Here is a 24685-nt window from a genome sequence, read left to right as displayed (position 1 = left end):
GGATTCAACCAAGCGCAGATTGTGTCGTGCTACAGTGTATTTACTATTGAAAAAGTATAAGTGGACCCGCGGTTCAAACCCACGTTGTTCAAAGGTCAGCTGGACTCATGTCTCAGAGGTCTCATGGCTCAGGACCAGCTGTTTGGAGTAAGCTGGGAAAACACGTACCTTCTACTGGGCCCTTATAGAGAAACCAAGGCTCAGTTGCAAAACAGTTTTATTTGTTAAAGTACCAAACAAAAATAACTATACGGCTAGGCTAAGTAGATAAAGTGCTCAAGTTTCCAGAACACCACATGTGGGTCACTGCAGGTCACCCCCCATCCTCACCGAACAAGGTGGACAGGACGTGCTTTCTTCCCCACGGTGTGCAGGAAGGTCCCCGCCTGGGCTGGGGACATGGTCTGTGTGTGGATTCACGGCTCGTCGTGGTGCAAGGGGAGCAGGCTTCTGAGCTCTCCCTGAGTTTCCCCACCCGTGGCCTCTTCGGGATTGAAATACCACCGGCTGGGGGCCTCGGGGCCCTGGGCCTTTTCCCAGGCCTCCTGGTTTAACAAGGCTGCCTCTTTACTCGCCTCGGCGGAGAGTTCCAGAACCTGGGCGAAGCTCCTGTGGAAATGAGAGGGTGGTGAAATCTCTTCACCCTTTGTGCCCGAGCACCTTCGGCTGCCACGCTGGGGAGGCAGCTTCAGGGCGACCTTCCTTGGGCTTGTGGGGAAGTGGCGTTGAGTAAGCTTTGTCTGAACAGAACTCACACAGGGAAGCCCGGAGAGAACAGGACCGGGCAGGTGTGAAAGAAAAGAGTCGTTTACTCAACAAATATGCAGGGGGCATCAATGCTTTTCCCGGAACCATCCTAAGAGCGGGAGGCAGAGCCTTGATCAGGGAACCTTCCCGGCAATCACACAACCTAAATGGCGGTGGGGAAATCAGCACAAAACGAGCTGTCTCCCCATTCACACCTGTGACCCTGGCCATCTAGAACCCTTTGGTGTGTCTCATTTCGTCCCAGGCACACAGGAATGAAGGAAATGCTGTAGCAGGTGGTACTTATCGCGAGTACCTTTCACACCTTTCAGGCACCTTGGGAAGTCCATTTGGCACTGTAAAGGGGAAGAAGACTAGATTCTTTTTTGGAAGAGGTGGAGGACAGTCCCATGGTTAGAAATGTCTTGGAGGAGAGAGAGAAGGAGGCTGGGTGGCTTTGAGGGGCTGGCCATGGGCTGCATGGACCTGGGCACTGGTTACACAAGGGTGCCCAGTCATGAAAGCCATCAAGCTGTACCACTATGACCTGTGGCTTTTCTATATGTATTTATACATCAATAAGAAGTTCCTGGGAATTCCCTGGTGGTCCAGTGGTTAGGACTCGGCACTTTCACTGCTGTGGCCAAGGTTCAATCCCTGGTCAGAGAACTAAGATCCCACAAGCTGCTTGGTGTGGCCAAAAAAAAAAAGTTTCAAAATCTCCCAAAGCCCCTACCCTGAAAAATATTTAAAAACCCATCCAGGGACTTCCCTAGTGGCACAGTGATTAAGAATGAGTTTGAGCCCCGGTCCAGGAAGATCCCAAATGTCACGGAGTAACTAAGCCTGTGCGCCACAACTACTGAGCCCACCCTCCTCAACTACTGAAGTCTGCGTGCCTAGAGCCTGTGCTCTACAACAAGAGAAGCCACCACACTGAGAAGCCTGTGCACTGCAACAAAGAGCAGTCCCTGCTCACCACAACTAGAGAAAGCCTGTGCGCAGCAACGAAGACCCAACACAGCCAAAAAATAAATAAATAAACCAATCTAAGAGCTCCTGATCTGCTGTGTTACCCAGAGGAAGTGATCGCCCTTTTCTATTCTGGCAGCTCGGGAACGCACATAGAAGTTTTGGCTGGGCTGAAGACATCCTGCCCGTTCCTCTCTTGCTGCCTTGCTGGACCCTTGTACCCTCGACCCTTACAAATGTCAGAGCTGCCCACCCTCCGGAGCACAGCACACCCTCCACAGGGCAGCCGCCAACAGCTCATCTCTACCCGACGGGGAGCTGGGGGGAGGGGCACTGTCTTTTTCTTAAAATATTTTCTGCTATACCTTCGGAGCTCCAGATCCTTCTTCTGGATCACTTCCTTGAGTTCCCTTAGCAGATCCAATGCCTTCGAGTTTTCTTCTGAGCTGCTGATGCCAAGTTCTCCCAGCAGATGGCAGGTGGTCGTCAATTCCTGCTGCAACGCGTCTGGAGGGGAAAACGGGTCATCAGTCATGGTTTCAAGGTACCCCAGGCACAAGCTGGGCGGCCGACTGCATTTTTCTCCCTTTGCTGGGATGCTCTCGTGTTATGCTGGAATCGTGACGAGCTTGAAGGCAGCAAGGGTCATGAAAGAAGATATTCATGCACGGGTACCACCTCTGTGCCCCTCTGCCTCAGATCACGGGGCTCTGAGATGGTGGGTCAGGTGTGTCTGCTGTCCAGGCAGTCATTAGAACACACCTGGAACGGCACGCCGATGTCCTCAATAGAAACAAATCCAAAAGACATAGAAGATCTGGGCCAGGAGTAAATTCAGATCAACCGTGGTTCCCAGCACTTCTGCTCCCCCCCTCCCCCTCCCCCACCCGGCCAAGTAGACAGCCACCTGCATCAGCGCTGGGCGCCACCTGCTCTAACAAAACCAGCATCTCTCCGAGTCTGGCACATGTCACATCTGTACACGTCACAGCTGTACATTATAACACTGGGGGAACCTCATAAGGGTTCTTACAAACACACATGAGGGACTGAACTGTGTCCTCCCAGAAAAGACACGTTCAGGTCCTAATCTCAGATACCTGTGAACGTGATCTAACTGGAAATGAGAGGTTTTTGTGGATGTAACTGAGTTAGAACGAGGTCATCAGGGAGGGGCCTAATCCAATCACTGGGGTCCTTCTAAGAAGAGGGACATTTAGACACTGAGGCGCTCAGAAACAAGGCCATGTGAAGACAGAGGCAGCAACGCAACATTGTAAATCAACTATACCGCAACAAAAAAACAAAACTAAACTAAACTAAAATAAAGCTTAGGGACTTCCCTGGTGGTCCGGTGCTTAAGAGTCCACCTTCCAATGCAGGGGACGTGGGTTCGATCCCTGGTCGGGGAACTGGGATCCCACGTGCCGCGGGCCAACTAAGCTTGTGCACCGTAACTACTGAGCACGTGAGCCACGACTAGAGAGGGGAGCCTGTGCGCTGCAACAAAGATCCCGCGTGCAGCAACTAAGACCCGACGCAGCCAAAAATAAGTAAATAAAATACATACATACATACTTAAATACATGAATAAGTAAATAAATATTAAAAAAAAAAGGAATGTCTATATGCATATAGCTGAGTCACTACACCGTACAGCAGACACTACCACAACATTTTATTGATAAATCAACTACACTTCAGAGAGAGAAAGGGAGGGAAGAAGGAAGGACCAAACTCCAGGGCAGCTGAAAACTTGCTTGGGGAAGATACTTGTTCTAAAGAGAATTTCAGGATCGAGGATGGTACTCTTCACACTTGCCGCCTTCTTCAAGTGAAGTATGAGGTGGGCACGCTATACAGGAAAGGGACCCTCTCAGCTCTGCTTAGAAGGCAGGACAGGGTGGGGGTTGGTGGCTGTTGTTCCCCAGCCGCCAAAGCACCTCTGCAGGGCTGCCTAAGGCCGAGAGACTGTGGGCTCCCCAGGATGCCTTTCAGCCACGGGACTTCACTGCGGGGGGTCCTACAGACCTGGGTTCAAATCCCAACACAGTCCTGACTCAGGGTACGATCCTGGACAAACCGCAGCCTTGCCGGGCCCCCGCGTTCTCTGGCATTTGACAGGGGACGTGCCATCTACCTGAGAGGAGGTCTGTGACGTGACAAGAAGGGATAAGGTGCCCAGGACACAGGAGACGCCAACATGCTCCGGGCAGTTCACCCCGCCCCTTGCCTGGCAGTCACCCGGTTTCCTACCCAAGAAGTGCTGTCCGTCTCCATCCAGGTGCACCGATCTCACAGGCAGTTCGTGCCTCGTGGTGTCCAGGGCCGTCGCGAACGTCTTGTATTGTTCCTTAAAGCGGCCGGCCAAGGCCTCGCAGGGGCTCAACATCTCGATCTACAGGTAGGAGGGGAAAGGGCCTGTGAGACGAGGCCCTGCCCTCACCTCCCCGGAAGATTACCCCATGGCACGTGTGCGGTTAAGACGCAGCACTGTCCTGCCAGGTCTCCTAGGGAAGCAACCAAGGGTGCCGCGGGCTCTCCCCTCACTCCCAGCTGGCCGGTAGCAAGGTGGCCTGGGCCTCCTCACCAGGAACACGTGTCGGCCTTCCAGCACGTTCCAGGGCCTGGCCCTCGACTGGGATCACAGTGGACCCCGGAAGGCGGGGCCCTCCTGCTTCAGAGCACTGAGCTGACGTGCCTGTCCTCCACCGAGGCCATGCCCGGCAAACCCCTTTTCCCTTTTACATGCTGTCTGGGGGTTGTAAGGCTTCATTTGTTTGTCTTTTCCGTCTACTGTGAGTTCCACAAGGACAGGGACCCCATTCTCAGCTCAGGGCCGGGCCGCCGGGCACTCACGTGCACCTGCTGGGTGGTACAGGCTGCATTTGTGTTCTCGCAAATTCCTCTGTTGACATCCCAACCTCCAGCAATCAGAATGTGACCTGATTTGGAGGCTTTACAGAGGTAGTCATTTAAGGTGGGGTCATTAAGCTGGGCCCTGATCCGTATGACTGGTGTCCTCACAAAAGGGGAAAATGTGGAAAGAGACACACACGGGGAGACGGCCAGGTGACGGGACACAGGGAGAAGATGGCTGTCAACAAGGCAAGGAGAGAGGCTGGGACAGGCCCTCGGAAGGAACCAACCATGCCAACACCTGGATCTCAGACTCCCAGCCTTCGGAACTGAGAGAGAATAAAAGTTACTTGTTTAAGCCGCCGCCCAGCCTATGGTCCTTTGTCACGGCGGTCCCAGGACACACACACGCTAGATGAGGAGCCCCATTCCCTGAGCGACCCTTTCTAGGTTCCCAGGGTTCACTGTGACCTTCCCTGGTGTGGACACTCCTGTCCCAGCGCCGATCACTCAGCAAGCACCAAGCTCGAGTCTCCCACCAGCACCCTGGCCCACCTGGGCTGGCCAGGGGTGCGTCTCTGTGTCACTGGGCACACGTCTTAGCCGCCAGCAGAACACACGCCTGTGTGTGTTGAAGGGACAGGGCCCTCTTGCTGGTTGGTTCTGACCTTACAGCCTTGTCCTCCGATACACTCACATAGCAACGCCCAATGGCATCAAAAGCCGGGCAGAGTTAGAGTCAGGCAAGAGGCGACGCCCACAATAAAGGCTCCCTCCGCCCCCACCCCCATGGGACAATGCTGCCGGGACACGTGGCTCGGAGGCCATGGTCACCTCTGACCTGTGCATCCAAGACATCCGCCAGCTCCCGCTTCCTCTGACAGAGGAGAACTTTGCGCTTCAGCTCGTGGGCATCTTTCTGGAGCTTCTCCTTCTCTTTGCACATTGTTAATAAATTCTTTTCTGCCTTTTCTTCGAAAGCGGCGAGACCGTTCTCCAGCTGCAAAATGTAAAACAAAAGCTCAGGCCAGAGGCGACGTCACCTGCGAGGCTGTCAGCGGCTGCCCTTCCAGCCACGACACGCATGCAGGAGGCTCCGTCCTCACCTTCACGGTCAGCAGAGTCAGGAGTAGTGTTTGGGATTCCATCATTTCCATCGCTTCGGAGAGATCCTTCACGAGAAGAAAAAGATACTCCTGGTTCCCCATGAACGGGTGTAAATCCAGTTCTCTCCGCCGGGAAGGGGCAGAACCCTAATCTTATATGTACTTTCTTCAAACCAGTAACCCCATGATTCTTGACTGTGTATCAACACGTTTCTCTTTTCTCATTTAGTCTTTTGGGCCCTCTGTGAAAAGCAGGGCGGTTTGGTCCCTTCCTGTAAGCTGGGCAGTCAAGCACGAGTCGGAGGGCACCCACCGACGTGCTGCCTTGACAGAACCAGGACTTGGGGTTCCCACCTCGGGGAGACTATAGCCCGGCTGCCCTCCCTGCCGTAAACAGGGCCTGGCCTAGCACCTTCCCTAGCGTGGTCCTGCCAAACAAGGCCCCGATCTCAATTTTCATGTGATCCTGCATTTGATTCCCCTCCTGTACATGGGGAAACGGAAACTCTGCGAATCCTCTAAGGACGCGTGAGGTTTTTGTCCTAAAAGGCACGGCTGGCTTATTTACTCTTGGAGCCCCAGGGCTTCAAGGGGCACGTGGCCCAGGACAGATTTAGCCAATCTGCTATTCCCTCTCCTTTCAGACACTTACTGGGCTCTTTTTCCTCGAGGCAGAAAATGACGACGACTCCGCTTTCTTAGACATCGTTTTTTCTAACTGCGGAGTCTTTCGGATGACACTTTTGTCTACGATCAAGAAAAGTGTTTTGTCCATAATTTGAAAAGATACATGCACCCCAGTGTTCACTGACAGCGCTATTTACAACAGCCAAGATGTGGAAGCAACCAAAATGTCCATCGACAGATGAATGGGTAAAGAAGATGTGGTACATAAATACAATGGAATATTACTCAGCCATAAAAAAGAATAAAATTATGCCATTTGCAGCAACATGGATGGAGCTAGAGATTCTCAGTCTAAATGAAGTAAGCCAGACAAAGACAAACATCATAAGATATTGCTCACATGTGGAATCTTAAAAAAAAAAAAAGATATAAATGAATTTCTACACAAAATACAAATAGACTAACACACAGAAAACAAACTTATGGTTCCCAAAGGGGAAAGGGGTTGGGAGGGACCAATTAGGAGGTTGGGATTAACATATACATACTACTATATATAAAATAGATAACCAACAAGGAGCTACTCCATAGCCCAGGGAACTATAGTCAATATTTTGTAATAACCTATAAGGGAAAAGAATCTGAAAAAGAATAGATATATGTATGTATAATCGAATCACTTTGCTGTACACCTAAAACTAACACAACATTGTAAATCAACTATGCTTCAATTAAGAAAAAGAAGAAAAAAAGTTGTTCTTAAGATGAGGAGAGCATCTGTTGGGAGCCCTCAGAGATGCACTGCAATCCCCAGCCGGGGAAAAGACAGGTACAGCCAATGACTCACCATTGATGGTCGAGAGATCCAAGTCAGGTGGGGCGGTGCTGTGCCCTTCCAGCAAGGTGGACTGCAGGTCGCCTTTGCCAATTCCACTGCTGTCTGTGGACCCAAGGAGAATCCCCAGAAGTCAGCACAGTCAGCAAGATGCTCTACACCTAAGCCTGGGAGCAGGTAAGTTTTCTGTACGATACCACCTGCTTCCAAAAACTCAGCTTCTTGCCAGAGAGCAGTGCAGAAGGCTTAAAAACCTTTGGAAATTCCCACCCATCAACTTGAATAAATTTTAAAGTAGAACTAGAAAAGAGAGGCAGTCTTTGTAACTGAAAGATACAAATAAGCCTTTCTGTTTAGTGTAATTACAAGATGCTGTGTACAAATGGATTTATATACAAAACAGAAATAGACCCACAGACATAGAAAATAAATGTATGGTTACCAAAGGGGAAAGGGGGGGAGGGATAAATTAGGAGTTTGTGATTAATATATACACACTACTGGGCTTCCTAGGTGGCGCAGTGGTTAAGAATCCGCCTGCCAATGCAGGGGACACGGGTTCGATCCCTGCTCCAGGAAGATCCCACATGCTGTGGAGCAACTAAGCACGTGTGCCACAACTATTGAGCCTGTGCTTTGGAGCCCGTGAGCCACAACTATTGAGCCCATGTGCTGCAACTACTGAAGCCCATGTGCCTAGAGCCTGTGCTCTGCAACAAGAGAAACCACGGCAATGAGAAGCCCGCGCACCACAACAAAGAGTAGCCCCCACTCATCACAACTAAAAGAAAGCCCGCGCACAGCAAAAAAGACCCAACACAGCCAAAAAAAAAAAAAAAAAAAAAAAATATATATATATATACACACACACTACTATATATAAAATAGATAAACAACAAGGACCTACTGTAGAGCACAGGGAACTATTCTCGATATTTTATAATAACCTATAAGGCAAAGAATCTGAAAAAGAATATATAAATATAAAATTGAATCACTATGCTGTATATCTGAAACTAACAACATTGTAAATCAACTATACTTCAATTAAGACACAAAAATAAAAAAATAAATGATGCTGCATTCCAGGTATGAGTCTGATAACATGTGATATACTTGTTCTGCCCTCTGCTCTTTCTTCCCTCTTTCTCCTGCAGCTTCTGGACTGTTCATCCTCCCTGGGATTCCCCTTCATCTTTTAGCGTCTATTTAGAAATGTGAAATGATGCCTATCTATACCGTCTAAAATGGCATTTCGCGTACTGCATGCTTCAATTAAACAAGGATCCGAGAAGGCTGCAGAAAGAGCAAATGGTATATAAAACACACTGCTGTGTTAGCAAGTAAACAGAAAACTATTTAATGAACAACTCTGCAGTTCAGGAAATGAATATGTGGAAATGAAAAGAGTGAAGTCACAATAAGTATAGGTTATGGATCACTAATTATTAGAGAAATGCAAACCCAAACAACAATGAGGTATCACCTCACACCGGTTAGAATGGGCATCATCAGAAAATCGACAAACAGTAAATGCTGGAGAGGGTGTGGAGAAAAAGGAACGCTCTTGCATTGCTGGTGGGAATATAAATTGATACAGCCACTATGGAAAACAGTATGGAGGTTCCTCAAAACTAAAAACAGAACTACCACATGACCCAGCAATCCCACTACTGGGCATATACCCAGAGAATACCATCATTCAAAAAGACACATGCACTCCAATGTTCATTGCAGCACTATTTCAATAGCCAGGACACAGAAGCAACCTAAATGTCCATCAACAGACGAAGGGATAAAGAAGATGTGGTACATACATGCAATGGAATATTAGTCAGCTGAAAGAAGCAAAGAAACTGGGACATTTTTAGAGACATGGATGGACCTAGAGACTGTCATACAGAGTGAAGTGAGTCAGAAAGAGAAAAACAAATATTGTATATTAACACATATATGTGGACTATAGAAAAATGGTACAAACCAACTGGTTTGCAAGGCAGAAATAGAGACACAGATGTAGAGAACAAATATATGGACACCAAGTGGGGAAAGCGGGGAGGGTTGCAGGGGGAACGAATTGGGAGACTGGGATACAAAATTGTACACTCTAAATACATGCAGTTTATTGTAAAAAATAAAAAAATAAAAAGTTAAAAAAAAGTATAGGTTATGGTACCACTTGTTTTAGAATTCTTTAAAAATTCTACATAGATAAATAAAAATCTATCAAGAGTGGTTGCCTCCTAGGTGAGGAATGGGAAGTAGAGGTGGGAGATGATGACTTGTTATTGTGTTTCCACTGGTTTGAATGTTTTGTCATCTGCATGGATAGCATTTCCATTAAGAAAAGTAATTTCCTAGGGACTTCCCTGGTGGCACAGTGGTTAAGAATGCACCTGCCAATGCAGGGTACATGGGTTCAAGCCTTGGTTCAGGAAGATCCTATACGCCACGGAACAACTAAGCCTGTGAGCCACAACTACTGAGGCCATATGCTGCAACTACTAAAGCCCGAGGGCCTAGAGCCCATGCTCGGCAACAAGAGAAGTCACCGCAATGAGAAGCCCACACACTGCAACAAAGAGTACCCCCGCTCGCCACAACTAGAGAAAGCCCATGCGCAGCAACGAAGACCCAATGCAGCCAAAAAATAAATAAATAAATAAAATAAAAATAAATTAAAGAAAAGTAATTTCCTATCAAGCCATACCATGGAACTCAAACAAGCAGTCCCTCTAAATTATCATGGCTATGTTTAAATTATGGTTTCTCAGCCTTGGTACTACTGAAATTGAGGGTAAGATCATTCTTTTGTTGCGGGGCTGCACCCCTGGCCTCCACCCACCAGCATCCCATACCTCCCCCATCAACAGCCCCCAGCTGAGAACCCTGATCCTTCAATGTGGCAGGCCCAGTTTTTGACCCCTCTGGCCATGCCGGCTTTCCCAGCTTCACACATGGCTCTCAACTGAACTGCAACGGAAAAGACTAGAAGGCTGGCTCCAGCTCCACGTGCCTGCTTCTCAACTGTGCCTGGGTCAAGACAGCACGATTTCTGACAAACATCTAAGCCAGGATCAGCGAGCTATGGCCTGCAGGCCAAATTCAGCCCATTTTCTGTGTTTGTAAATAAAGTTTCACTGGGACATAACCACACCCATTTGTGTACATATGGTCTGTGGCTGCTTTCACACTGCAAAAGGCAGAGTTAAGTTTTTGTGACAGAAACCACCTGGCCTGCAAAGCCTAAAATATTTACCACTGACTCAGAAAAAGTTTTGCTAACCCTTGATCTGAACAATAAAGCAGGAAATCTAAGTTGTAAAAGAACATACTTAGTTTTCTACTATGGGACTCAAAGTTGTCACCATTTTGAATGAGGGTTTGCAGGCCGAGAAACAGTTTTGCCTTTTGTGACTTGCTTTTATGCAAAAGAAGAGCTCCCCGCTACTGCTGGTAAAGCAGGCACAAGAGAAGATGGATGAAGTGCTATCTGGGGAGGAGCCTGCTGAGACATCTAGAATGAGCACACTGACTAGGACTAAACAGCAAATACACCAACAGGGATGATCTGAGTGGTAGACCATAAGTGAGTTTCTGCACTTCTGGGCTATATTCTCCAATTTTTGTAAATAACAAACACATGCCCTGTCTACAATCAGAAAAACTGAAAGGTTTTCATATCCCTTTGGTGAAAGAGTCTAAAAGAAGGGGTTTGGGGAGATCATTATGAGGAAGATCCAACCCAAGGTAGTGAGAGGCAGGAAGATGAGGTGTCACACCCTCTCTGAAAGTCCTGCTCTCAGAGCTCTGGTGGGGAAACAGTCACGGGATCAAGGAATTGGTGCCCCAAGGGAGCACCGTGATGGCAATGTGGCTCTTCTCTGGGGTCACATAGGAAGGAAGTGACCCCCCCATTCCCCTGCCATCCCCCTTCAACTCCTCACCTGCCCCAAATCTGTCTTTAAGCTGAAACTCTCTGCCTAGCTCCTTTTCCTCATGCTTCCCAGAAAGGAAAGGGAGTTTTAAACTTGCATCCTTAAAAACAAAATTCACCACCATGCTCATCACTTCCTGAGCCTCAGTGCTACTTCTCACCCTCCTTCCATCTTTACACACCTTTGCTCTTCTGGAGTGGGTTGGGTTTTCTTCCACCTTCAGGCATCTTCCCACTGGCCTTTAATGCATCTGCTGCAGGAGTCTGTTAGGGGAATACATGACATTCAGGGGACAAGACACTTTCCTTCCACAAGAAGGGGCCCCTCTGCAATTTGCAAGGTCTGCATCTGGTCTTACTCTGAGGCAAGGGATAGATTCAAGGAGTTCTGACATTTAATTGCGTACATACAGGATGAACTAATTTTGTCAAAAAGGACACCCTCCCATGCATAGAACATAGGAAACTACCAACATGTTTGCTGGTGATGATTGCTGACACGGCAGCTTACAGATGACTGATTTTCTGTATAATTTTCAGTAGTGGCCAGTTTAGGAAAGAGAACATATTACTTCGGTAGTCAGAAAAAACAAAGCTTTTGTATAGGTATTAATCTTCAAATTTTATTTTTAAAAAAGCAAGCAATGCATGGAGCTAGCAAGCTGTTACAATATAAAAGCAAAAGGAGGGAATTCTCTGGTGGTCCAGTAGTTAGGACTCAGCACTTTAACTGCCAAGGCCCAGGTTCAATTCCCTGGTCACGGAACTAAGATCCCACCACAAGCCATGTGATGTGGCCAAAAAAAAAAAAAAAAAAAAGGCAACAAGAGAGCCTTATAAAGAGTGAGAATATTTTGATGTACAGATGCCACTCCTATTCAACCTCCCACTGGAGGTCCTGCAATAAAAGGCAAACAGATTACAAACAAAGAAATAAAATTTTCTTCTTGCAGACACGACTCTTCACATAGAAAATCCCAAGACATACTAAAAAACACTACTAAAACTAACAAGTTTAGCAAGGTTGCAGGATACAAGGTCAATATGAAAAGATATTTCTATCAATGAACAACTTTGGAGATTCAAATTAAAAGACAGTACCATGGGACTTCCCTGGTGGTCCAGTGGGTAAGACTCTGTGCTCCCAATGCAAGGGGCCCAGGTTTGATCCCTGGTCGGGGAACTAGATCCCACATGCATGCCTCAACTAAGAGTTTGCATGCTGCAACTAAGAAGTCCACATGCTACAACTAAAGATCCCACATGCCACATGAAGATCCCATGTGCCAAAACTAAGACCTGGCACAGCCTAAATAAATAAATAAATATTAAAAAAAAAAAAAAAAAGACAGTACCATGTAAAAGTTCTCAGCAAAGAAAAACATTTTGTAACTGTGTGATGATGGATGTTAACTAGATTTATTGTGGTAACCATTTTGCAATATATGCAAAGATCAAATCGTGTTGTACATCTAAAACTAATATAATGTTACATGCCAAATATTTCTACATAAATAAATAAAGTTTCTTCATGAAAGAAAGAAAAAAGGACAAGACAGTATATTAGCACAAAAAATACCAAATACTTAGGTATAAACCTAACCAGACATGGGGAAGGTCTGTATGCTGCAAATTACAAAACACTGATGAAAGAAATCTAAGATCAAATAAAGGTAGAGGTATACAATGTTCATGGATTGAAAGACTTGGGTGTTTTCAGGATGTTATTCTCCCTAAACTGATGCACAGATTCAATACACTTAAAATTCCAGAAGTTTTGGATAGGAAATGGCAAGCTAAGTCTAAAATTCATATGGAAAGGCAAAGGAACTTCAAGAGTCAGTTTTGGAAAAGAACTGAGTGGGAAAATTCACACTACCTAATTTCAAGCCTTACTATAACATAAAGCCACAGTAATCTGGGCTGTGTGGAAGTGGACTAAAGATAGATATATAGAACAGCATAAAAGAATAGAGTCCAAAAATGATGCATACATATACAGTCAACTGCTTTGCAACAGAGGTGATAAGACAATATAACAGAGAAAGGAAAGTCATTTCATCAAATGGTGCTAGAACAAGAGGACATCCATACACTTAAAAATGAACTTTAATTCCATCATCACACCAGATACAAAAATTAATTCAAAATGGACCACAGACCTAAACTCATATAGAAGAGAACACGAGAGAAAATCTTTACGGTCTTGAGGGGGGGTAAAGATTTCTTAGGTAAGACATCAAAAGCCCATTTCATAAAAGTAGAAATCGATAAATTGGACCTCATCAAAATCGAGAGCTCGGGGATATGTGTATAAAAACAGTTGACTGAACTTGGTGTACCCCCCAAAAAATAATAAATAAATAAATAAAATTAAAAAAAAAAAAAACCATAAAAAAAAAACGAGAGCGTCTGCTCCTCACCAGACACTTAAAGAGAATGGAAAGCCAAGCCATACACTGGGAGAAAATATTTGCATATCACCAGAAAGCATTGGTATCTAGGATACAGAAAGAGCTCTCAAACGTCAATGATGAGAGAACAAACAACCCCACTTTTTTTTTAATGGGCAAAAGATTTGAAAGGACACAACACCAAAGATACAGGACTGGCGAATAAGCACATGAAAAGATGCTCAATATCATCAGTTGTTATAGAAATGCAATTTAAAACCACAATGAGATACCACTCCACACCCACTAGAATGGTTTCAGTCCTTACTGACTCTCCTCTGTGGCCCATGGGAATGTAAAAAGCTGCAGCCACTTTGGATAACAGCTGGGCAGTTACTTATGAAGTCAAACGTACATTTACCCTACAGTTCTCCTCCTGGGAGAAATGAAAACACATCCACACAGAATCCTGCACAGGAATGTTTAAGGTGGCTCTATTCATAACTGCCAAAAACAGGAAACAAACCAAATGTCCTTCTGGTTTGGAAAAGCTGCACCCACTATGGTCCATCTGTACGGTGGAATATTCTTCAGCCATCAAAAGGAACCAGCACTAACTCTTAAAGGCAACAACAGGGAGTGACCGTTATATGAAAGCAACCACACTACAAGAGGCTGCATCCTGGCTGGCACCTTTTCAATGACCTACTGGAAAGGCTACAGGGACAGAAAACAGATCACGGTTGCCTGGGGTGGGGAGGGGTGGGTTCCATCAGAGCACAAGGGGACATGGTGGGGACGGGTGACTGGATACATTTGTGAAAACTCAGAGAACTGTACGCTGAAGAGTGACACTTCCTCTATGTAAATTATACCTTAAGTTAAAAGATGGGGAAAAAAAAGAAAACGGGACTTCCCTGGTGGCACAGTGGTTAAGAATCTGCCTGCCAACGCAAGGGACACAGGTTTGATCCCTGGTCCAAGGAGATCCCACATGCCGCGGAGCAACTAAGCCCGAGAGCCACAACTACTGAGCCTGCACGCCGCAAGTACTGAAGCCCGTGTGCCCTAGAGCCCATGTGCCACAACTACTGAGCCCACGTGTTACAGCTACGGAAGCCCGTGCACTCTAGGGCCCATGCTCCCACAACAAGAGAAGCCAATGCAATAAGAAGCCAGCACACCGCAATGAAGGAGTGGCCCTCTGCTTGCCGGAACTAGAGAAAGACTGTGCGCAGCAACGAAAACCAGACGCAGCCGAGAAAACCCCCAAAAAGCCAAAAAAAAAAAAAAAAAAACCCAGAAAAACTATAGCATGCAGACACATGGGGGTGCTGTAACTAAGTTTGCCAGGCAACGTTAAAATTATGACGTGTGGACTATTCTCCTCTGTTGAAAATCATTTCAAAACTGTAAACCACCAACTCTGGGTGAGGACGTATCAATGTAGTTTCATCGACTGTAAATAGGCCTCACTCTGGTGCAGGATGTTGACAACAAGGAGGCTATGCAGGTGAGGGGGTGGGGGGGAGTGTATGGGAAACCTCTGTACTTTCCACTCAATTTTACTTTGAACCTAAAACTGCTCTAAAAAAATTAAGTCCATAAACAAACAAAAAAAATCACTCCAAGAAGTATATCAGTTTGCGCAAAAGTATCCTTTTCCTTCAAGTTGGATCTTAAGTCACGTTATTAAGAACCTGTCAGTCACCCTACCAGAGTAAAAGAAAGGCAGCAGAAATTAATATTTAACGAAACTTTATCATAAACAAAGATTTGGAAAATGGAATACCACACACCACACTGTCGGTACGTACACAGTGAAACAGAATATGTAATTGGGTAATCTAACGATCGTTTCCATTAAACATCACACAAAGCACATTCTCAAGTTGTTAAGTGTTTCATGCTGTCACGGTCAATGGTTTCATCATTACCATGGTGTGGCTAGAAGGTAGTTCACTGCACTCTTCCTGTAACACTGGGTGATGCAGGTACGTGTTTTTCCCCATAGTCTTTCTCTCAAACCCTACAGGTATTTTTTACAAAACAGCCAAGGGCCAGGAACTGTGTGCCAGGCATTAGACAGAAGTGCTTCAGGACAGAATCCCGAAAGGAATTACCGGATGGAGAGACATGAATAATTTTATGAATCACCAGAGAGCACGGCTTTGCAAAAGAAGGGGATTCTCAAAGTGATCAGAGACCCCTGACACAGATCCCTGCCTCGGCACGAAGGGCGTGAGAGCCCCAAAGGCAGCTGGACCAAGTCCCCAGAATGCTTCCTTCAGGACCAGGCTCTGCCTGGCGGATGTGACTTCTCTTAGAATTCCGAGTACGTCAGAACTCTGTTCAGAACTGTTTCAAACGTACCTTTTTGGCGGTTTTCTTTTCATACTGCAAGTACCGGGACTCGACCACTCTTCCACCTGTGGGGGACACACTGTTGACTTATAATAAAACTACGACATGGAGCGAGGACCCACCATGCGCCCAGGACGCCCACCCCTCATCCTGAGAGCTGGGCTCCATCAGCCCTCCCTGCTCAGCCTCGAGCACGTATGGGACACGTGCTATACACAAGAAGATATATGGTATGTGGAATATAGAAAAATGGTACAAATCAACCGGTATGCAAGGCAGAAATAGAGACACAGATGCAGAGAACAAACTTATGGACACCAAGTGGGGAAAGTGGGAGGGAATGAACTGGGAGATTGGGATTGCCATAGATACATTACTAATAAGAAAAAAAATGTTAAATTGTACACTTTAAATACATGCAGTTTATTGGATGTCAATTGTATCTCAATAAAAATTCTTAAAGGAAAAAAAAAAGAACACATATGGAACACCTACTGTAGGCAAGTGCCTGGGCTAGAGGCAGAGCCACAGAGACCCACAGGAGCTGTGGTCCAGGAAGATCAGGAATATGTGCCAGAGGTCAACGCAGGAAGCGGGCTCAGGGGCAGGGCAGGGAAAGGAAGAAAGATCTTCCAAAGCTGGCCACCTGCTTGCCTACTCCTCCCTCCCCAACTGACTCACTGTGGTTGGGACCCCAACTGCCCTTCTCCCACCCAAGCCTGTCTGTCACCCACTCATGGCACTGCCTTTCATATCCCCACCCCCTCGCCTAGCTCAGGACCACTCCCCTGAGATACACTCGGCACCGACGCCCTCCTTGACAGATCCCTTGGTGACAGCCCTGCCCCTTCCACCCTGAGCCTGGGGCACTGAAGGCGGATGGAGGAAACCATGGGTCCCCCCAACCTCCAGGGGCTCTCGCTGAAGCCCCAGTGATCACCCACAGTCCTCTGTTCTGATCCTCCAGCCCCTGTTCCGGACCCTCCCTCCCACCTCCTGTGCCAGGCCACCCCTCTGGTCAGCTGGTGACCTGTTTCCTACTTCACTGGGAAGAGAAACGTGGCCCCAGGAGATGCTCCCACCTGGCCATCAAGCTGCCTCCCAACCTCAGGGCCATATCCTGGGCCCCCCCCACCACGTGGAGCGACCTCTGTGCTTTGGGGTAAAGCAAACTCCCCACTCTGGGTGCTGGGGCCCAGCCCTCACCCCATTAGGAAGCTGCCCTTGCAACCCCTCTCCCCGCCCCACCCTGTACCACCCAACTTTCTCTCTCCAATGATCACACTAGTCACCCTCCCTCCCCCTACTTCTCTGCTCCCCTATACCATGCCGGTTCCTCATCCTCTGCTCTCTCCTTCCCTTAAATCCCCCCCGCTCCCCAGCCTGGCTCTCGCAGTCACCACTGCACCAAAGAAACTGCGTTCAGCCAGACCACCGAGATCTCCCTGATCCAAAGCCTGCCAGCCCGTTCTCAGTCCTCATTCCGAGGCAGCAGGAGAGCTGGGACCACACCTGCTCGCACCCTCCACCTTGAAACACTGTGTCCTCTAGGCTGGCAGCTGCAACAGGCTGCCTTGTGGGTCCAACAGCCAGTGAAGGCTGAGTGCCTCCAGGTACCTGGTAGGTCCCGCGTCACCTGTTCCCCCAGCCAGCGGACGCACACGGCCCCTGCCACCTGCCTTCCCGACGCTGCTCAGCTCAGCCCCTCCCTTGGACCAGAAGCTACTCCCACCCTGCTGTTTTATCCCACACACCCTGGCTTTACACCTTCATGGGATGCCCTGCCCGTGTCCAGGGTGGCCAGCCCCCGTGAAGGTGGGGATTCTTGTGTTTGGCTCGCTGCTGCTTTCCACCGCCCCACAGGGAGTAGGTGCTCAGTGATGGGTCAAATGGATGATTCTGCACTTTTCCCCGGTGCCCTTTTTAGCAGGGAAAGTGACGTGACCAGCGTCACCCGGCCGGACAGTTCAACTGACCGAGACTGGGATTTCAACGGTGTCATCTTTGTGCCCGGATTGGCATCTTTCTTTGGATAGGGGTTACAGCCGCACACTTGAGTGGAGAAGAGGTAAACCATGGTTTACAGGGTGCCTGGAGCTGGACGTGGAGCTGGTGGTGGCCCCGGCGTGCCCCAGGCAGGGAAGAGCCGTGCCTGCAGGGCGAGTGGGCTCAGACAGTCAGGCAGGAGGCCACCTAAGGGTCGAGGCCAGGACCAGGCGGGGTCCGGCGAAAGAATCAAGACACACCCGGGGTCTGCTACAGTAACGGACTGGGGTGAAGGACACCCGCAGTTCCAAGTGGGGGAGACCATCCTGCATTGGGTCTCTCTAATACCATTGGCCAAAGGTTCTACTTATCTAGGAAGGAGGCTTTGGGTTCCCTGTACAGTTTAAAAGCGCTTGCAAGTTTCCAGAAAACTAGGATGCACATTTGTTTTCAACAGTGGTGGATTTTCCACAGAAGCAATGTTACAATGAAGGATATATCTGTGCCCGAGAACTAGACCCCGTGGAAATAAAACAGATGTTAGAGACCAGATCATCCAGCGATGCTGGAACTTATAAACCCCCAGTCATTTGGAACTAGAATTCTGCTCCAAAGTTCTCTGAGACTCACACTGGTGCATAGCAGGAAAAAAGTACTTTATCGTCACAGAGGTTTGAGCTCCAACGTGGGAGATCCTTGGGTCTAGTGCCCAAACTGGGCACTGCCAGGAGTCAAGGGGGGCCGTTGCCAGTGACCTCAGACCCACAGGTGGACATGAGATGTGTGGGCACCCCCAACGGACTGACATGCTTACTGAGAAGAAACAGACTCTGATGTTTCACAACGAATTCAGCTCACGCTCTCCTCACTCACACTTCCAAGTGATGCGTCCTGGGCACAATCCGTGACCCCCACGGCCGGAAGAACCCACTGCCCTAGGTGACCCCCACCAGGTTCTGCCGCACCCGTGGCTGCAGGGCTGGGAGACCAGATTTGGGGCCCCCAAAGCTGTGACTAGAAGGAAGTAAAGCCCAAGCGCCCCTGCCCTGGCCTGGTTTTTTCTTCCCCAAAAGCACATAGTGCGGAAAAAAAAAAAATCAGTTTTTATTTCAGTGGGTACCATTTCAAAAGGTAGATTCCAATTTTACTTACCTTGTATTCTTCTTCCCCTAGTCCTAGCACCACTAGTAGTACTGGCACCCCCTGCAGAAGGCTTCCTAAGAAGGAGAAAAAGGGATCTTGTTAATGCAGTTGGATAAAAAGCTCAGGGAAGCCAGCCAGGAGCCCAGGCTTCCTCGGGACAGCCCAGTCCCAGCACCCACCCAACCCGCCCACCTCTGCGAGGCAGGGCCACCTCCATGGGAAGAGGGCCACGGAGCCCCAGCCCCATCACCTGGGGACAACACCAGAGTGAGAGGAGCGAGCATTCCTGCCGAGCCTCAGAGCCCTCAACTTCATTAATTCACCGGGCATTCGTGTGCCAACTGCATACCATTGAGGGTACAAGGTGAACAGGAGACAAAGCTCCTTCCTGGAGAAGGATGACCAGCATTTTCCTATCAGGAAAGTGTGAAGAGGTAGCACCCCAGGAAAAAGGGTGGGGGTTAGGGGGTGAGTGACAAAGTACTCTTTGCTCAGGTACATGAGGAAGGGCATTCCCAGACAGGGATCACCAGGGCCAAGGGCAGAGCGGCAGAGAAGAATGATGCAGAAATCGGAACCGATCAGCCCTACGGCTTAGCTGGAGAAGACTGAATTTGAGGAGGGGGTGAGGGATGATACAAACCTTCAGTCCCTAACAGCCCGGCAGACAGGAGACACTTGATAAATATTTGTCAGACAAATAACCCAGGGATGCTTCCTTGGGGGCAATTTTGACTCCTAAAAGACACCTGGCAATGGGCTAAGACACCTGTGACTGTCACAACAGAGTGGGCTGCTGTCGGCACAGCAGGTACAGACCAGGGATGCGGCTCAACCTCCTACACTGCACAGCACGGCCCCCATCACAGACAAGATCCTGCTCTAGATGTCAACACTGTCAAGGCTGGGGGACCCCTGGCGTGGTGAGTGAGTGACTGGCGCACACGATGGAGTCTGCTGCAAAGCTCCTGTCCAGAAGTAATGAACCCCGAATATTAGGCTGAATATGCAGCCCCAAAAAGGAATGAAGTACTGATACATGCTGGAAACGGATGCATCTCGAAAATGTTCACCTGAGTCAAACAAGCCAGGCACTTAAGGCCACGTGGTATATGATTCCACTGATATGAAATGCCCAGAACGGGCAAATCCATACAGACAGAAAACAGACTGGTTGTTACCAGGAGCAGACTGGGGAGGATGAAGGATGGGCGGTGACTGCACATGGATACAGGGTTTCCTTCTCAGCTGATGAAAATGTTCTAGCACGAGATAGAGGGAGTGATGGTACAACGTTGCGAATGTCTTAATGCCATCGAATTGCTTGCTTGACAATGGTCAATCTGATGTTCTGTGCCTTTGCCCCGATTTAAAAATAGAATGCAGCCTGACATGATAGAGGAGAGGGTTCCATGAGGTAGGAATCGCTGACTAATCGGCTGGCGGGTGTGGGAGAGTTGGGGATGCCTCCCAGGTGTCCAGTCTGGGTGAGCGGGATGCCAGGCAGATGTCTGAATGCGGTAAATCCTGCTGATGTCACAAGACGGGCTCCACTGATGACAGCAGTGGTGGTCCCCTTGCTCAGCTCACTGCAGCCACCTTCTGTGTAGCGGGCTCTGGTGTCTCTAAGGTGACACCCAGGCTGAGCTGCAGGGCAGCTCCATGCCACAGTGGGGAGAGGCAACTTAACAAATTCTGGCTGGGGACTTCCCTGGTGGTGCAGTGGGTAAGAATCCGCCTGCCAATGCAGGGGACATGGGTTCGATTCTCTGGCCTGAGAAGATCCCACACGCCTCAGAGCAACTAAGCCCGTGTGCCACAACTACACTCTAGAGCCTGCACTCTAGAGCCTGTGAGCTGCAATGACCGAGGCCAGCACGCCTAGAGCCCGTGCTCCACAAGAGAAGCCACCGCAATGAGAGGCCCGCACACCACAGCAGAGAGTAGCCTCTGCTCACAACTAGACAGAGCCCGTGCGCAGCAGCAAAGACCCAATGCAGCCAAAATAAAAAACAAAAATAAAAGTAAAAATAAACAAGTGATTTTTAAAAAAATGCTGGCTGGGTGCCAGCTGCTCTGCTCCTTCATGGGCTCCTCCCAACCCTACAAATACCTAACTGTTGGCCTACCTTATCTTTGTTTTTCAGACAAGGACCCAAGGCGTACACAGGTCAGCCCTGGGGAGTCTCAGAGCTGGAAAGGGACAGAGCAAGGATTTCCTTCTGGGGTGTGAGCGAGGGCTCTTGAGTCAGACCCAATGGACTCAGGGCAAACCTGCAGGGATGGTGGGGAGGGGGTGTCACTACACCTATGCCAGCCTCAAGCACTTCCCTTGAACTTTGGAGAGGCGAATGTCAATCTCACCGTTTAGACAAGGGGCTGTGGAGTAAACACAAGTGATTTCAGATGGCTCGCTAAATTTTAATTCGCACAGGTGTTGCCGAGAAAAACCTAGCCCCTGTTCACCGATGCCTAACAGAAATACGGAGACAGAGCTTTGGAGGAGTAGAAAGGAAGAGCTTTATTGCTTTGCCAGGCAAAGGGGGAACACAGGGGCTAGCGCCTCAAGAACTGTGCCCCCCTCTCTGGGGACTAGGGAGAGGTCTTATAGTTGGGGCGCGTGGTCAGGGGTGGGCGATAAGGATCAAGACAACCACAGTCCTTCATTCTTCTGATGGGTTGGTGGTGAGCTAAGTAGCAGTCAGCATCATCAACCTTCCTGTTCACCTAGTGTGGGATCTACATGCTTGTGGGCAGCGTACCATCCGTAATCATTAACTTCTCCCACCTGGAGGGCGTTTCTGCTTCTGCAAAATAGCTCAGAGATTGTTGTTTATATTGTTGCTGGGGAAACAGGACCTGCCCCAAGGCTGCTCTTGAGGGTTTCTCCCAGGTCTCATGCAACATCTCCCTTCGTTAATTACCAACTGCTTGAATCTGCCCACTGGAACTCAGGGAAGGTCACGGAGGCTGAATCAAGGCTGTTTTCCTACAATCGAAGAAATAGGGGATACAGAAAGGCTTTGTGCCTAGAAGCCCCACAGGGCCCTGCTCAGTACCACAGGCACAATAAACATCCGCGGAATGAACAAAGCCCAGAAATCACGCCTGGCACCAGGTAAGTGTTCAACGCCTGTCTCCCTCGTTCTTGCTCTGTAAGCCTGGGCAAATGACCTTCCCTTCCTAAGTCTCCATCTCATTTGTAAACAGGGAGCATAGAAAAAAGCGGGTGAGAGAATCAAAGCAGATACGTCGGTGGTCCACCTGTTATCCGCTACAAAACGATAATTATAATTGCGACGGATCACACTTAGGCACCAGACACTATTCTAACCGCTTTTAAGCCTCACACTAGGCCTACAAAACTGAGCGGCAGGGCTTTCCTGGTGGCGCAGTGGTTAAGAATCCACCTGCCAATGCAAAAGACACGGGTTTGAGCCCTGGTCCTGGAAGATCCCACATGCCACGGGGCAACTAAGCTCCTGCGCCACAAGTCCTGAGCCTGTGCTCTAGAGCCCGCAAGCTGCAACTATTGAGCCCTCGAGCCACAACTACTGAAGCCCGAGCGTCTAGAGCCCATGCTCCGCAACAAGAAAAGCCAGTGCAATGAGGAGCCCCCGCACCACAACAAAGAGTAGCCCCTGCTCGCTGCAACTAGAGGAAGCCCATGTGCAGCAAGAAAGACCCAACACAGCCAATAAATAAATTTATAAAAAAAAACAAAACTGAGCGGCGGCCTCATCAGCCCGGTTTTGCGACGGAGGAAAGTGAGACACAGAGAGGTTAAACCACTCGCCAGGAGATCGCCCGGAATGGAAACAGCTGACCAGGGCCTCGAACTCTCCCTCTGTTTCTGCGCCCACGCTCGCGAGCATGCGCAAGGCCGCATCCCACCTCCCAGAACCTGCGCATCCTCAGTGGTTCTTGGAGGAGTCAGATCCGGACTCACCCCGAGAACCTCCCCCTCTCCCCAACTCTGCTGCCCCTCTGTCCCCGACGCTCGACCATGGCCCTCCAGCTGGCACCCATAAATCCAGGCCCGCGGCGCAACTCACCCAGCGCCACGCCCCGAGGTATCCGCCATTTTCCCGCCTTGAACTCAAAGGCCGGCTCTTCAAGTCAAAACCCCCGCCCCCGCCTCGACCAGGCCATGTTACGGCGCAGCAAGAGGGGTGGCCGCGGGCCATATAGCGCGTGCCTGTGGGCGGAGCGGGCGCCTCCTGCGCGCGTGTCTCTCCGTCCTCCCCTCACACTTGGTTTCGCCCCCTAGCGGCAGGGGGTGGGGGCCGGGGCCGGGTCGGAAGCGAGAGGCGGAGCTTCGTCATGCTCCGCCCCTCTGGCGCGCTGGCGTCACGCCCCCGGGTCCGCCCCTCTGGAACCCGGAAGCGGGAGCGCGCGGGGGAGAGGCGGGCGCGGTGGGGCGGAGCGCCTGAAGAGCAGCGGGCTGGCGGCCGGGCGGGGACCTGGCCCGGGACCGGCGGCGCGCGGCGGCCGAGGCCCAGGTGAGTGCCGGGCGGCCGCGGGTTGAGTGTTCGATCTCGAAACTCGCATCGGCGGGCTGCCTTGTACAGGGACGGGGCTAAGGGTTAGTTGAGGGGGGAGGGGGCGCGAAAGCAGGGGTCGAGGGGGCGGGAACGAGCTTGGGGGGGGGGGGTCTTGGAGAGTTTGCAGGAGAAGCAGTGGGAACGGGACGATGAAGGAGAAAGTTGATGTGCTGGGCCTGGTGAGGGAGTTTTGGGCGGGTGTAGAGGCAGATCTTGTGGCTTTGAGCAGCTTCTCCGAAGAGGACGTGGCTTAAGTGGTAGTTGGGGGGTCGCAGGAAACGGGGCTGGGAGGGGGAGAAGCAAGGAGGCGGGGTTGAGAGGCCCAGGCTGGGGGTTGAGAGGAGCAAGGCCGGTGGGGGAACAGCCGGGGTGCGATTGGGGGGAAGGGGTGCAGGAGGGCTCGGGGCTTCTGCCTGTGGGTGAAGAGGTAGAGGAATGGTGCCTGAGGGAGGGCAGCGCCTGGGAGTCAGTGGGTGCTCTATAAATGTGAGGGGCCCTGAACCCACGGGTGCGGTGGCCAGCCGAATTGCTAAGAGGAGAAATGGGGGAGGGGAGGGGAGGCAGGAAAGGGGTAGAAGCCATGGCACGAACTGAGGTCTGGTCCAGGGAGAGCCTGGGGAGGAGGGGAGGAAAGAAAAGGACTAGAGTGGCTCCGTTCAGACGGTGGGGTGCAGCCCATGGAGATTTCAGGGCCCGTCTTCCCCTCTTGATTCGCCTTATTCCTGACTTCACCCCCAACTGCTAGGTGACCCAGGCTAGTCTCAGCGCCTTCTGGGTGGTATTCAGGACTTGAAAACCCAACGCTCTCCTCCTAAGACTCGACTGGCTGGAGCCTGGGGGTTCTAGGGAGCAAGGAAGGAGCTCTTGGCCCCCTCCCCACCCCCCATGGGGCCGGAACTGGGTTTCAGAGGGGCGGGGGTGGGTGTGCACACACCCGCATGTGCTAGGCTGTCACCACCTCCTCCGAGTTGCATCCTTGGACTTAAATGGGTAAAACGACACACAGGAAATCTGTCCCCGGGCGGCTGTGAGCTCAGCCCGGGAGAGGCATGGTAGCCGCAGGCAGGCGCCCTGCAGGCCAGGGGTCTTTAAGGGAAAGCTTCTCCCTCACCTCTTTGTCTGAGGTGGGAGCTGGTGGGAACATTGTGCCTTCCAGTTGGAGGGTACCAGCT

The 24685-nt window shown here is 49.9% G+C and overlaps 2 protein-coding genes across 13 annotated transcripts in view; one reads left to right on the top strand and one right to left on the bottom strand.

The window, feature by feature from the left end:
• Positions 1-206: 206 nt before the first annotated feature.
• HAUS8 (HAUS augmin like complex subunit 8) lies at positions 207-23134 on the bottom strand. 4 transcript variants are annotated; one of them, XM_057709215.1, is made up of 12 exons: positions 23025-23059; positions 21758-21958; positions 18979-19043; positions 15850-15905; positions 11266-11347; positions 7159-7251; positions 6337-6431; positions 5685-5750; positions 5420-5578; positions 3976-4117; positions 2085-2226; positions 207-609 (listed from the first exon to the last, which is right to left on the bottom strand). In XM_057709215.1, the coding sequence occupies exons 2-12, from the start codon at positions 21874-21876 to the stop codon at positions 417-419; spliced, it is 1212 nt and encodes a 403-aa protein (XP_057565198.1). In that variant the 5' UTR covers positions 21877-21958; positions 23025-23059; the 3' UTR covers positions 207-416. The 4 variants fall into 4 exon arrangements, with proteins under 4 accessions (XP_057565198.1, XP_057565199.1, XP_057565201.1 ...); XM_057709216.1 differs by lacking the exon at positions 21758-21958 and having other exon boundaries at positions 23025-23134; XM_057709218.1 differs by lacking the exons at positions 21758-21958; positions 23025-23059 and adding an exon at positions 19613-19738.
• Positions 23135-23339: 205 nt separating this feature from the next.
• The window catches only part of MYO9B (myosin IXB), a 96087-nt gene continuing 94741 nt past the window's right edge, over positions 23340-24685 (top strand). For all 9 annotated transcript variants that reach the window (XM_057708731.1, XM_057708734.1, XM_057708729.1 and 6 more), the window contains exon 1: positions 23340-23471. The gene's annotated coding sequence lies outside the window, so the exon portion shown is untranslated. The remainder of the gene's footprint in view (positions 23472-24685) is intronic.

The sequence above is a fragment of the Hippopotamus amphibius genome, chromosome 15 (genome assembly GCF_030028045.1).
Source record: "Hippopotamus amphibius kiboko isolate mHipAmp2 chromosome 15, mHipAmp2.hap2, whole genome shotgun sequence".
In the NCBI taxonomy this organism is placed as follows: Eukaryota; Metazoa; Chordata; class Mammalia; order Artiodactyla; family Hippopotamidae; genus Hippopotamus; species Hippopotamus amphibius.
Note: the sequence above shows the minus strand (reverse complement) of the source record. Positions and strands in the feature narration are given on the sequence as shown.

Bases quoted from the DNA above. Each gene is read 5' to 3' on its own strand.
- HAUS8 (XM_057709215.1), bottom strand. From the start codon at position 21,876: ATGTTGCATGAGACCTGGGAGAAACCCTCAAGAGCAGCCTTGGGGCAG. The intron at 6,432-7,158 runs GTGAGTCATTGG...TCTTGATCGTAG, and splicing joins GGATCTCTCGACCATCAATG to ACAAAAGTGTCATCCGAAAG. The intron at 610-2,084 runs GTATAGCAGAAA...TCATTTCCACAG, and splicing joins AAGGATCTGGAGCTCCGAAG to GAGCTTCGCCCAGGTTCTGG.